Here is a 14,012-nt window from a genome sequence, read left to right on the forward strand (position 1 = left end):
GTTTCAACAATTCGGAGCCCTTTTTTTTGTTCCGATACTACCGAGCCATTTCATTTTGAAACATACTTAGATAACTAGGTATTTCATTGATTCAGAAGTGTTGCTAGAAGTTCGCTCACTAATCCGAGGCCATCTTCAGGATAAAGTTCTAGGTGAAGTCACTCGGAACTGCCATTGTCCCCGAACTTCCTTTTTGTGGGAAACGAAAAAATTGTGTTTTCGTTGCAGATGGCAACGACAGGTGAAATTCGTCCTTGTGGGCCACCCATTTCGTTCCTGGCGGCACCCACAGGGTGACAGAAGTGAAATTTCTGGGATCATGATGATAGTTTTGTGATTTAGTAAAAAAGAATATTTTCACCTAAAAAATAAAAAAATATAGGGAAAAAAGACGAAACAGTTTTGGAACTGCAAGGCCCATCGAATTCTTAGGGTGCAGAGAGGCCACAAGTTTCTAGAAAGAAAAGGCAGAGAGGCCACAAGAAAATGGAAGCAGCAGCAGCACGAGCGCGAGCACCAATGGCGTCGATCTCGAGCTTGGATTTGGGAAAGATCGTGCCCGGCGCCGGCTTCCTCCTCCACCGCCACGCCGCCGTTCCCAGCGCCCCTGTTCTCCGCGGGAGGAGCGCGAGCGGGCGGTGCGGCCTCGCTGTCTCGGTCTCGTCCTCCAATGGTAGGTCTGCTCCGTGCAATTGTTTGTGATGTTGGAGCTGAGTTCAGTCATAGTAATGAGGTGCGAGGATTCGAATATTAGTATTACTGCTCTTACCGATTTCATGGTCCATTCTGAAGCCATAGCGATTCAGTTGACTCCGGTAATAATTTAATTCCAACTTCTTCGCTACTAATCCTGAGCAGGTAAAATTAGAGATCCATTTGGAGGGAGATCGCATGTAAATGGCGTCCAGTTGGGCGTTGTTGAGATTAATCATGGTGTTGAATATTCAGTTACAAACTTGTAATTTCAGGTGCCTATTTCTGATGTTTAAGTTCAGACTCTGCGCTTGAACATATACTGAAGTAACAATGGCTCATATTTAACGGTGTAGGTTCAGCTGGGCTCTCCCCACTGAGTGACTCGGAGAAGAAATGCCCTGTGGTGATGGAGATCCCGCTGGAAGATATCCGGAGGCCGCTATTTCAAACGCGTGCTAATGATCCCGATAAGGTGCAGGAGCTCATCGACAGCATCCGTGTCATCGGCCTCCAAGTACCCGTGGGCATCTTTTCCTTTAACATTAATTTTACCAAAATTATTTTCTTTTAGCTCATATAAGATAAATTATATTAGAACTTGAATTTTCTTGTGTGGAATGGAGTACATACAAATAAAGTTATAGAGTAGCTAATACATGGCCGACCAGCTACTGAATTCAGTGATCTCCACACAGTTGTCTGAGGACGTTTGTGCTATGGTTGATTGAGATTCACTTGATTGAGTATGCGTGTCAATATTCAAGTTGGGTTGTTTACATGCATGTTCTGCGTACAACATCACAAAGTACAGATGCATTTTTTGCCCACGAGATCTGGCACTATTATGTCTAGAATAAGATTTCCCAAGCTCATTTTGACATGTGAAGTCTATTCACCTGCGCTCCTCTGAATCAGTCTTAGTTGAAAGGAAGTGTGCCCCTTATGCCCGGATCAGCGGCTTTATTATTTCAACAGAGGCTCTATTATGTCTAAGATTGGATCTAATCTAGGTCTAAACTAGGGCTTTACTTTTGTTATCTTGGCCGTCGAAGTAGAAGGTGCCCCCTTCTGGTTCGGGCACACGGGTATTTATACCCGGTCTTGAGTCGGTTGGACGCCTTCCTTTCCTGGTCTCCTAGTTGCGAACGCCTTGAGCCTCCCAATCTTGATCTCTGAATGGTCGACGTCTCGGCCTCTTTCCAGTGTGACTGGTGAACTTCCTTTTGCCTGAGGCCTTGATTATAGATGTTCTCTTTAGCATACAAGTTTCGCCCTTTTAGAGGTAACATTAAGGGTTTGAGCGACTCTGAACAGGGCCTGGCATGATGCGGTATGGGTAATTTCAACTTCCCGCCGACATAGACCAGGGCCGGTGAGTTGAGATTCCACCCATTAACGACCAACATCACAATGATGAGACCAAAGCAATGAGTAGCTCCCATCACTCAACGTCTCTAGGAGGCACTTTTTGAAAGAAATAACTGAAATTAGTAGATAACGGTAGACAACAATAAGTCTATAGTTCAGTAAGAAAAAAAACTAAACCTGTAAATCTGTATCTATTAATTCATATCGGAACACTTGCTAAAGCACTATACATGGCAGAAGCAACATGCACACATTAAAACAGTGCAAAGACAAAAAAACTAATTGGGGAAAACGACAAGGACGTAACAAATAATTGAGTGTCTTTCTTCCTTGGCCTGAAGCACCCATTTTTGTGGAATTGCTAATTGATGACCGAATCGCTTCTATAGCACCTCCACCTCATTATCTTGGACTAGCGGCATCTCCCACTTCGCCATCTCAGCCTCCTACTCATTCTTCTCAACTGTCCGTACTTCCAATATGTCATTCCATGTCTCCATCAATTACTATACTGATTACAAGACTCCCCATAAATCCTCATGTTAATGGGAGAAAATACGAGAGATTTGAGCCAATGGTCCAATCTACAATGCTGCAAATGAACCTCAAGGGGACTGGATCAACTCATGTAGCCAAAAGAAGGAAAGAAAAACACTCTCCAATGTTTCTTTATGAAATGACCCATTCTGAGAAATGTTCATCTACTAATTTCTTCTTTTGGCCACCCCTGCCATTTCATATATAATCTTCCAAGCCTACGTCCCAACCTAGGTCTTTAGAGCAAGAAGAACGTAACATGAAAATACCTCAATAAATGCCAATCGTGCCCCTGATCTCTTCATTCTCCATTCTCAGAGACACAAATTTAATATTATGGAGAGTGTTGGGATTTAAAATGATGGTGAGGGTAAGATTTTTATAACTGATTGGTTTCTTTGTTTGACCCCCTAGTGATAAACTGTGAACTACAGTAACGGTGAAATATGAAATCCTTAATTTTAATTTATATCAAATATACAAGTCTATCATCATATTTATATATAGGCATTACATTGCCGCAATGCAGTAACACCACACAATATTTAATCTCTAGGGGCTCTTGGATGGAAAACAGGAAGAGCCAATATGCATGCTTTAGATAAACTAGTGTTAGTATAGTATAGGATCTGACTATCAAGTAGAACGTCTGATTTTCAAGTAATTCGGCAACTGAATCTTATTTGATGTAGTCAACGAATAGTTAACCTTTTGCTAAGATTCCTGTTCTTTTTCATGGGGTGATTGCAATCTCGTAATGGCAAATTATGATACAACAGTCAGGGCCACGTATTGAGACAACATGTACGCTTTCGTATGGTAATACAACAAATATATATAGTCTTACAAAACAAGGGAGATGACAAAAACTTATTTTTAGCATGACAAAAACTATTAAGATGATGAGACTATCAAAGGTGAAATATTATATATATATATATATATATATATATATATATATATATATATATATATATATAGAAACAGAACTATTTATTCACTTGTTAAACACACATGCCGGCTATAATGTCTTGTTGCCATCTTTAGGAGGACAATCCGTTTATTCATGAGACACATGCCTAGCTAGCATTCCAAACATGGCCCAAGCCTAAGATCTACTACATCTTGTTCATACATTGCCAAGATAAAAATAAGCTGACCCTTGTTGGCCATCAGGCACATAGTTTCCTACCCCGCCCATTACAGCTTCAGTAGAACCCATCATCTGCTGCTCACAGCACATTGGCTGCTGGCCCACTTGTTGATTATATATGGAAGGGGAGCACTGAGCTAGGTTGTTCATGACTGCGAACGAGCTCGTCGGAGCCTGCAACCTAAAGCTTGGGTCATTGTTGAGGCTGGTGAAACAAAGGGTTTGCCGAGGGGCAGAACTATTATTTGCTGCCAATAGCTCGTTGTCATGGAGCCTGACATCATTGATGCTGTAACGCTTTGTCCCTGACAATGCCTTTTTCTCTATTCTCTTGAAAAACTTTTGTGCATGGCTTGAAACTTGGACAGGGGTCTTAGTGGTGACGAAGTGCTTGGATATGTTTTTCCAGTCGCCACGACCATAGACTTCCAGCCCATAAAGAAATGACCTGTGGACATAATGTTCACAAGAATTGTTAGGTTAAATTGTTTACTGAAAGATGAATTGTGCAGTTGTTTTATTGAAGCACCTAGTATAAATTGAAGCAAAGTACCTATTTGACAGGTTCGAATGACTACAGCAACACATGCTTATTTTTGTTGATTTACGGGTACGGGATAGATCGCAAGTATATCAGAAATTCATAAGTGAACGAACATTTTGTAACATATTGATCACCGAAAGATATTACAATTTCAAAATTATCATACCTCTATTTTTCTATAATGAAACGGCAATCATCAAAGTTTATTGATCTGTTTGATTGGGACAAGACGTACCATATTGCAATTTAATGGCCTATTTAACTGCCTTTCTATTTTTTAATCAAGGTCCAATCACATCAAAAATTTAAGGCAGAAAGAAATTTCATCAATATCTAATTTGCAGGGATTAGTATTTATCAAAAATGTAAACTGTAAACGTCCATGTATACATTTAGTAAAGTGCAATATCATTGCAAATTTAACATACTTGCCTCATAAAATTAATTTCAGACATGCTTAATTATCATATGTTGATTTTAAATAAAGGACAACTAAAACTAATGACGACGAAGAGTATAGGCATTGACTAACTTGTGTTCCTCTTTGGTCCAAAACTTTCGTTGATGTGGGGCAACAACTCGTCGATCATTGGAACTATTGTTCTCCAAGACCACCATTTTGTTCTTGTCTACCATCACCGGAGCCTCCTCCGTCTTCCTGATTCTTGTATCCTCCAGTATACAATGAAATGAAAATCCACTAACATCCATGGTCATCTCCCCATCCTCTTGTACCTCAATGTTTTCATTAACAAGGCCGCCCATGCTGTAAATGGAAATTGACAGTGTCCGTGTGTACATTTAGTAAAGTACAATATCATCACAAACATAAGCTGCTGTTATCACATAATAAATTTGCACAACATTTTTAATTAGTATATGTTCGCTGAAAACAAACAACAATTAAAAATACATGACAAAGAAGAGTATACAACCATGGACGAACCTGTGTTCCTCATCGGTCAAAAAACCCCATTGATGTGGGGCAACAATTGGTTGATCTATGGAAATATTGTTCTCCAACACCTCCATCTTGTTGTTGTCTGCCATCAGCGGTGCCTCACCCATCACCGTGATCCTCGTATCGTCCATTGCACAACCAAAGGACAATCCGTTATTGTCCATGATTGTTGTCTCCTCCTCTCGTACCCCAAAGTTTTCATTTGCATGGTCACCCATGGGGTAGACACTGTGTGTGCTGCTACCACCATTCTCCTCCTTCGGTAGCTCATAGTTACCGTTGACAGGGTCACAAAAGGTGAAAATGTTTTGTGGGCTACCACCAGTAACATGGGTCCCCTCCCTCCGCTGGATCATATGCATGTCCATGGCGAGATCAACATAAAGATCTATTACCTGTTTCATGGTCTTTGAAGGGAAGAATGCATGGAGAGAATTCACGATGTAGTTGTGCTTCTTGTTATTGTCATCGTCGTCATACATGATTTTGTTGGTGTTGAGCCTAGCAATGAGTGAGCATGCCTCCTCTACATCGGATGAGGTCCACCCCTGGTTGGCTATTGGATCCATGAGAGAGTGGGTAGTTGAACGCTATAGAATTATGAGGAGTATGAACTATGAAGATGGGTTATAGCTTGGGGATGGAGAGACTCTGAGAGTAAGATAGTGTATTTATAGCCATCTTGTGTGCAGTCCTACTTTTGCTAATTAATTTGGCACATTGATAGTTTGTCGGTCCATACAAAAGTAGATTGAACTATAGTCAAGATAAATCGTTTGACCCTTTGAGGAACATGCCAAACTATTCTAAGTTGACCTCGTCATTGTGTCTTTCTTTGAAAAAGATATTTTTTTTATTTTGCCAATGCAAGAAGATTGCTAGAAACAACACATGCAGGCCTATTGAGTATTGATCAATTTCGGTCTAGATAGATAGAACATGCATCTTGTGCGCATGCATGACATGTGCTCTCATCTAGAGTGCAAGACTCAAACCATGGTGTCCGCCGCTCTCAAATATGCATGGCACACAGGATATATCCATTCGGTTTTGGTTGCTAGTGACCCATGCATCAGTGGAGTTTTATTGCATACATATGTGCAAATAATAGATTAATATCTCCCCACGATAACTAGGCTGCATATAGGATCCACACATTACCAGCAAATGTAAGCATATCTTTTCTCTTAATTTTGGTGACCATTCTTCCCACATCGAGAGCACGAAATTCCATCTATAGGCAGATTTCTTGGCTTAGGTCATTTAATGGCACTTCATGGTAAAAAAGATTTAATACATGGGCCAATCAATTGTGTACGTATCTAGATATCTTTTTTATGTAGAGATACAAATTAATGACCCATGAGGTCAATAAATTTGACACACTTATCTTACATCTCTCTCCCTCTCTCTCTCTCTCTCATGTTCAAAATAATTTCAAGATTTCTACATGATATACACAACACATAGAGGTTGCAAAATGAACATAGCTTTTTTAAGTGCATGATGCATCTTCTGGCTATCATATGGGACTATGTGCATACTCATGCACTCATATGCCAATGTTTCAGCCATGTCCATAAATGCTTTTTTTGCTTTGCAGTTTTAAACTAAGTTTTAATATTGTGTACAAGTTAATAAAGTGGATTGAAGAAATGCTTGTTTTACATCAATGATAACCGGCTTCACAACTGTATTTTTTTTCTAGTGAAGGAAAAAAATCATAACGTAGGAGTATTAACTTTCAGCCGATTGTTTGGCCAGATTGCTAATTGATAAATCATAGGAGATTAAATTCTAAGATAGCATTGTATGTTTAGTTTATAATATGGAAAATTTTGCCTAATTAATATGCTTCATACCAACACCAAGTCTACATCGGTGGAGCCAGATAGTCATGATAACTACAGTCGGGAAGTCGCTTGACGTTGCTAGAGATACTGGTGACGACAATCTGAAGCACATACCTTCAACATGGAGAACAAAGGTGAAGGCGGGGCGAGGAGACCCAACCCACAATGTCGATGATATATGCTCCCTACCAGGACTTATTGACGAGAGTACGAGCGCCGCAGTGGATCAAGGTGGAAGCATTGTGGTTGACGACTCTCCCTCCCCCCTACACCGTTATGGTAGATATAAATTGTTTTTATCCAGATTCAACTATTTTGCTCAATGGATTATATCTTCAACATACATTTCCAACATAATAAAACTTCTAATTTCCTTATATTGAGCTGAAAGGGGGAAATAAATGGATTTCTAGTCAAATGCAACAATTTGCAGAATTAGTTCGGGCTGCTTTGTAACCAGATGGTGTTTTTGCAACAATCAAGGGTGTTGGTTCACTTTTTGCCTTGCTTTTCAAAAACATATACAATCAAAACGATTACTGGTTTTACGTCAAGCAATGCATATATTCGTTTTCTTCATTTTCCATTTTTTACGTATATTTTACAATTTTTATTTTAGTTTACCATCTTCACTTCCTTTTTATTGTTGATTCCCTTTCTTCTTAGGTTTTTTTATCATTTATTGTGTACCCTACATATTGCACTCCCTTTATGTTTTCTTCTTTATTGTATCTTTTCCACTGGTTGATTTGTTCATTATGTTTGTTATACATTCCTAAGGTAGTCCACAAACCTTTTATTATTGCTTCTAGTTTGTTGTCGATCAACCACATCAATTTTGTTAAGACGGTGTGTGTGAAGTTATTTAATTAGTATTCAACATAGAAATTTGAAAAGTGAAATATTTTAATCTCATAGAGAATACTTTTTCACAAGGATGGAGAATTTAATTTTGTTGGATAAATGAACCCCTCTGATCATGAAACATTTATTTGTCATATATTACTATTTTTATAAAATAGGGGAACAAAATGCATTTCCACCTCACTCTATCGTCTCACACCTTCCTCCAATGAAAGGTCGCTAGGATTTTTGCGTAAGTGTCGCTGCCAGGTTCACTTGACTCTAGGGGCCTTTCAGTGCCAGCGAGGTGGGGGAACCCTGGTTTTGTTTGGCTATGTTTGGGTCACTCAAGATCTAGGTATGGCTCAATCTAGGTGTCTAGTCGTCAATGGCAAAAAACATTAGTCTGGAATGTAAAATTATGGTGCATTGATGGTAAAATAGAGGGGGGGGGGGTGGAGTGAAGAATAACTATTCCACACTCAGGGTGACGAATAGTCAATTCCAGTGATACTATTCATCACCCAAGGTACAAAATAAGTTATTATTCACCCAAGGTAATCTTACGATTATTTTATAATTAAATTACGTTTAGAATTTTAATAGTTACATTCATATTGATTCACTACGTAAAATTTGACATAAGAAAATAAAAATACAGGTCATAAGACAAAAAATTTGTAGTTTATGTGTATTTTAGACTATGTTTTTACGTTTGCAATTTTACATAACATAAAATATTTTTTACGATGATTATATATTTTCTTACGGTCCCTTTTTGCGTCGGAAATAAGACAAAACTTATGGAATGTAAAATTACGTTGCATTGATGGTAAAATAGAGGGGGGTGAAGAATAACTATTCCTCACCCAGGATGACGAATAGCGCGACCCTATTCAACACCCAGGGTGTAGAATAAATTATTCTTCATCCGAGGTAATCTTACGATCGCTTCCTAAATAAATTACGTTTATAATATAAATAGTTACATGCATATTGATTAAATATCTAAAATTTGGTATAAAAAATAGGTTATAAGACCAGAAAAGTCACATTTTATGTACGTTTTACACTATGTTCTTACATTCGTAATTTTATGTAACATAAAATATTTTTTACGCAAGTATATATTTTCTTACGTTCTCTCTTTATGTATGAAATAAGACAAAATTTACGAAACGTGAAAATACGTTGCATTGATGTCAAATTAGAGAGGAGGTGAAGAATAACTATTCCTCACCCAGGGTGACGAATAGCGCGACCCTATATATATATATATATATATATATATATATATATATATATAAACATCATTATGATCACGGGATTAGAATATTATTCTGATCACAACTTGAACTTCCTGAGTTACACAATATGAACTTCTCCCTGTACGAACCCGACCTTCGGGCTATCTTCGCAACCGTGTCTTCCCGCACGAATTATTCTGGTCGGTCATGTTCTATATGATGTAAGTGTAATCTAGAAACGGTTTTAAGAAACTAAATGCCATTTTAAATAGGAATCTCCCTCATTGGCGGATTTTTCTCTCGGGTCATGATGAACTTGCGTCTTTTGCAATTTTATTGTCTGAGTTTTTTGACCGAAACTTCCCTCGGGGCTAGGTTGAACTTCCGCCAACATTGTTCAAATGAAGCTTGCGATATACCATTGGAAAGCAATGGACACGAGTATCATGACCCAAGTTAATTTTTTGACAAAATGCAAGCAGTTTAAGAGCATTTTTAAAAATCATTTTTTCTTCATACGAAAAACGTGAATCGTATTTTCGATCGCATTTTTAAACCGTTTAGCGGAATGAGGCAAATAATATGGCGTTGGAAAGCTGCTGCAAAACCGCTCCTTCCACATGTTGAAAGTTTCTCTAATTCCCACTGGTTAAAGAGTAATTTGGAAAATCCTAAAATTTCGCAAACCGAATAGCCGATTTCATATTTTGGATGTCGTTTCTAAACGGCTAATCCAATTGAGGCAAATGATATGGTGTTGGAAAGCTTATGAAAATGCACTACCTTTTCATGTTGAAAGGTTTTTCTAATTTTGAACGGTTTAAAATTAATTTAGAAAAGGTACAAGTTTCATTGAGTTCGTATTTTCGAGCTAATATTTTAACCGTACATCCGAATATAGCAAATGATATGGCATTGGAAAGCTTGAAAAAATGCGAAACTTTTTGGTATATATTGTTTCTCCCAGTTCTTTACGGTTTTAATTCAATTTTAAAAATGACTAAAAATGCATTTTCGCCGTAATTTCTGCAAACTTTATCAGAATTGGGCAAATAATATATCGTTGAAAAGCTATGGAAAATATGCAACTTTTTCATGTTGATGGTTTTATCTGATTCCTAGCTATTTTAAGTAATTTTAAAACGGCGAGATCATTTGTTCTGCCTTTATCGCGAAACATATTCTTCGAAAATGCACCGCGTGAAGAACTTGAACTTCTTGGCATGTGTACTTGAACTTCGCTCTGTTTTCACGTGCTTTTTTTGCTCGTGCCTCTCCATCCACTCACCGAAATTGACCAAGTGATATACCGATGGAAAACTGCTGTAAACACGCAATTTTCCCGTGTTGATCATTTTTTCATACTCGCGTGGGTTTTAACAATTTTTCATCTAAAATTCATTCAGTACAGTAGCTGAACTTCCTGCTGTTTTCACGTTGAACTTCTATGACGTATTTTCGTTTGTAATTTTCTCATCCATTCGTTAGTGTTACACAAATGATATTCCTTTTGTACAAACCTCTCTCATAATAATTTTTTTAATTTTCTCCGACCGAGGACTTGAACTTATAACAATAAAAATTTCAGTCTTTGCTTTTTTATTCCTTTTAACACAAAATGCACACAATATAGTACATGAAATTCTGGGAGTTATCAATCTGAACTTCTCGGTTACGTGAAAATATCTGAGTTTTTTATGAATATTAATCTGAATTTCTTAATCCTTTTTATGAATTTTGAAGCGCTCTATATTTAAAAGTTGAACTTCTTGTTATTTTATTTTTGACCTTCTTGTTTCCATTCTTTAATAACGAGGAAAATTTGAATTTTTTATAATCATCGAACTTCTCCATCTTTTTAATATGGACTTCTTTGTTTTATTTATTAATATTTTTTTATGAAATTTTGAAGCGCTCTATTTTTAAAAGTTGAACTTCTTGTTATTTAATTTTTGAACTTCTTGTTTTCATTCTTTAATAACAAGGAAAATCTAAGTTTTTATTTAATTATCAAACTTCTCCATCTTTTTAATTTGGACTTCTGGTTTTATTTCTTTTAGTAACGGAAAAAAAATTCTACTTTTTGATAGACGTCGAGCCACTCCGTTTTTATATTTGAACTTCTAGGTTTATTTTAACAGAGAAAATCTTTTTGAGATGTTTTTTAATGACCTTATTTGGGTTTGTAGCAAGCATTGAACTTCTTCGTCTTTTTAATTTGAACCTATAAGATTTTTCTAGAAACGGGGAAAACTTTTTTTACAATTTTTGAAATGATCATTTTTTAATTTGAACTTCAGTGTAATAGTATTACACAAAGAACAACTCAAAAAAGCTCCAACTTTTCCATGGCACTAGCACACGAGCAAACATTTGTTTTTGGCCTGCCACTAGTTTTTCATTTGTCTTGCCATGAACATTTTGTTCGACCTGCACATCGCGCAATCCAGGAGGAGCTATACAACAATGTTGTGTCGGCACGGCACGGAAGCGCACACAGGGGACTTCATGATGCATCTTTTATGCATGTTGGGCAGCGGCGCTCCGACCTGTTGATTTCGAACTGAACTTCTGAATTTATTCCCTAGTAATGGGAAAAATAGGGGTTTTTGTAATAAATATCGAACTCCTCTGTTTGTTGAAAATGAACTTCTTGGTTTATTATTTAGTATCGAGGAAAATCTGGGTTTTCCATATACATTTAACTATTCTATTTTTTAAAATTGAACTTCTTGGTGTCATTCATTTGTAACGGGGAAAAAATATCCTAATTTGGTATTAAACATTATACAACTTGTTGGTTATCTCGAACTGAACTTCTTGGTTTATTCGCTACTAATGGGAAAAATTGAGTTTTTGTAATTAATATCAAATTGCTTCTTTTTTTAAATTAAACTTCTTGGTTTATAATTTACTAATGTGGAAAATTTGGGTTTTTCATATACATTGAACTATTCTATTTTTTTTTTTAAATTGAACTTCTTGTTTTTTCAATTTGGACCTGTTGGTGTTATTTATTTGTAACGGAAAGTGATGAATTTTTTTTATGAATTTTTAACTACTCTATTTTTCAAATTTGAACTTCTTGTCTTTTTAGCTTCCTTTTTTTCATTCTTTAATAATTAGGAAAATCTGGATTTTGTATAAACATCGATTTGTTATTTTTAAATTTGAACTTCTTATTTTTATTTCTTCGCTAACAAAAAATATCATGGTTTTTAATAAACATCAAGCCGCTCTATTTTTTAGATTTGAACTTCTAGGTTTTTTTAACGTAGCAAATCCCTATTTTTATAAATTTGTGTTGAGATGCTTTTTTTAGTTTGACCTTCTTGGGTTCGTAATAAACATTGGACTTCTTCGTCTTTTAAATTCGAATCTCTAGGTTTTCCTAGAAACAAGGAATTCCAAGTTTTTTTTAATTTTTGAAATGATCATTTTTTTAAAGTTGAACTTCTAGGTTTTTTAGAAATGGGGAAAAACATTTTGTATAAAACAATTTGACTTTCTCTTAGTTTGGCCTTCCTGGGATTTTTCTAGAAACATGAAAATTATGTTTTGTTACAAATTTTAAATTGTATTTTTTTTGTTTTTAAAATTTTATATTCTTGGGGTTCTATTTGAAAAAGGGGAAATCCATGGAAATGTTGTTTTTTGTACAACACATGTGTGTCTTTTTAGTTGTCTCAATTTTAACGAACTCTCCAATTTATCCAATTTGAACCTCCAAAGTTAACATTTTCTTGGTGAGGCATGTTTTCTTCTTGGTATATAAACATCAAATTGCTCTGTTATTTTCATTTGAACTTCTTCATTATTCTTATAGTCACGGAAAAAATAAATTAGTGTTTTGTAAAAGTTGAACAATCCAAACTTTTAAAAAAAATACAACAATTAGCGACCCTTCAAACATTGAGAAAAATCATAGCAATCAACACCAGTACCCAAAGATGCAAATTCGTCCCCACACATGCACACAAATTCATCCGTCTACTACTATCTCGGCGACTCTATGTGAAGTCCCACCATTTAGAAATGTATGAGCTCACCAACAAGAGTCTGATTAATAGAAATGATTCACTATAATGTAGAGCTAGAGAAAATACAAATGAAAACAAAAAAAAGTGAATATATTCGCTTTTACATCTCTGGATTTTACATGACATTTGTTGTAATAGTATACTGTACGTGCACATTTTTGCGGTCTAGTTTTGGCCGAATGGGAAATTCAGAGAAATATGTTGTTGTCGTTCTTCTTCTCAAAGAATTTGAAGAATTAAAACTCTACGGCGTTGATGCATTTTGGAGATAAACTTGGAAGAAAACCAACTTGTTAAACTGAAACCAATGACCAAAATACCAGTTGTTTTAAATCCTGTAGGTACAGCTGAAGTTCAGACATCACAAATCAAGAGCATGCAGATTTGGGGGCACTGTTTGGTGTGGATCAGAATCAATTTTCTCACCACCAGGCAAGTAGCAGTATTAGTTCAGAGTAGGTGGTAACTATTATTAGTCAACTCCGCCGTCGCAAATCTCTTATTCTGCATGGAGCCGGCCTTCTAACGTAGGAATACAGCGACTTTTAGTTCATGTATGAGATCTAGTTCGCACAGACTATCAGAGGGCTCCCCTTTTAAACAGCCTAAATATATTCTCGCTAAGCAGTATGGGACAAAACAAATTGGTATGCAACGGCTCTGACGAAGTAAAATTTTTTATCTCTGAATGCCGATAACAAGCAGTGCCGTGGATCGGACTGGCAACCTCTGCGCAAACTTATTAATCTATTTGCTACCACGCTGTACGC

The 14,012-nt window shown here is 36.6% G+C and overlaps 2 protein-coding genes across 2 annotated transcripts; one reads left to right on the plus strand and one right to left on the minus strand.

Moving 5' to 3' along the window:
* Positions 1-464: 464 nt before the first annotated feature.
* Positions 465-1,472, plus strand: LOC125523824. Its single transcript, XM_048688890.1, has 2 exons — positions 465-673; positions 1,050-1,472. Exons 1-2 carry the CDS (start codon positions 487-489, stop codon positions 1,265-1,267), a joined length of 405 nt encoding a protein of 134 aa, XP_048544847.1. The 5' UTR covers positions 465-486; the 3' UTR covers positions 1,268-1,472.
* A 2,184-nt stretch (positions 1,473-3,656) lies between these two features.
* On the minus strand, positions 3,657-5,868 carry LOC125525786. The gene is made up of 3 exons (XM_048690796.1): positions 5,245-5,868; positions 4,831-5,064; positions 3,657-4,202 (listed from the first exon to the last, which is right to left on the minus strand). The coding sequence occupies exons 1-3, from the start codon at positions 5,826-5,828 to the stop codon at positions 3,731-3,733; spliced, it is 1,290 nt and encodes a 429-aa protein (XP_048546753.1). The 5' UTR covers positions 5,829-5,868; the 3' UTR covers positions 3,657-3,730.
* Positions 5,869-14,012: the final 8,144 nt, after the last annotated feature.

This window comes from Triticum urartu, chromosome 7, assembly GCF_003073215.2.
Source record: "Triticum urartu cultivar G1812 chromosome 7, Tu2.1, whole genome shotgun sequence".
Lineage (NCBI taxonomy): Eukaryota > Viridiplantae > Streptophyta > Magnoliopsida > Poales > Poaceae > Triticum > Triticum urartu.

Excerpts from the sequence above, each read along its gene's own strand:
- LOC125525786 (XM_048690796.1), bottom strand. The coding sequence starts at position 5,828 with ATGGATCCAATAGCCAACCAGGGGTGGACCTCATCCGATGTAGAGGAG. Across the intron at positions 5,065-5,244 it reads TTGACCGATGAGGAACACAG|CATGGGCGGCCTTGTTAATG; the intron begins GTTCGTCCATGG and ends TTCCATTTACAG. Across the intron at positions 4,203-4,830 it reads TGGACCAAAGAGGAACACAA|GTCATTTCTTTATGGGCTGG; the intron begins GTTAGTCAATGC and ends TTATGTCCACAG.
- LOC125523824 (XM_048688890.1), top strand. The coding sequence starts at position 487 with ATGGAAGCAGCAGCAGCACGAGCGCGAGCACCAATGGCGTCGATCTCG. Across the intron at positions 674-1,049 it reads CTCGGTCTCGTCCTCCAATG|GTTCAGCTGGGCTCTCCCCA; the intron begins GTAGGTCTGCTC and ends TTAACGGTGTAG.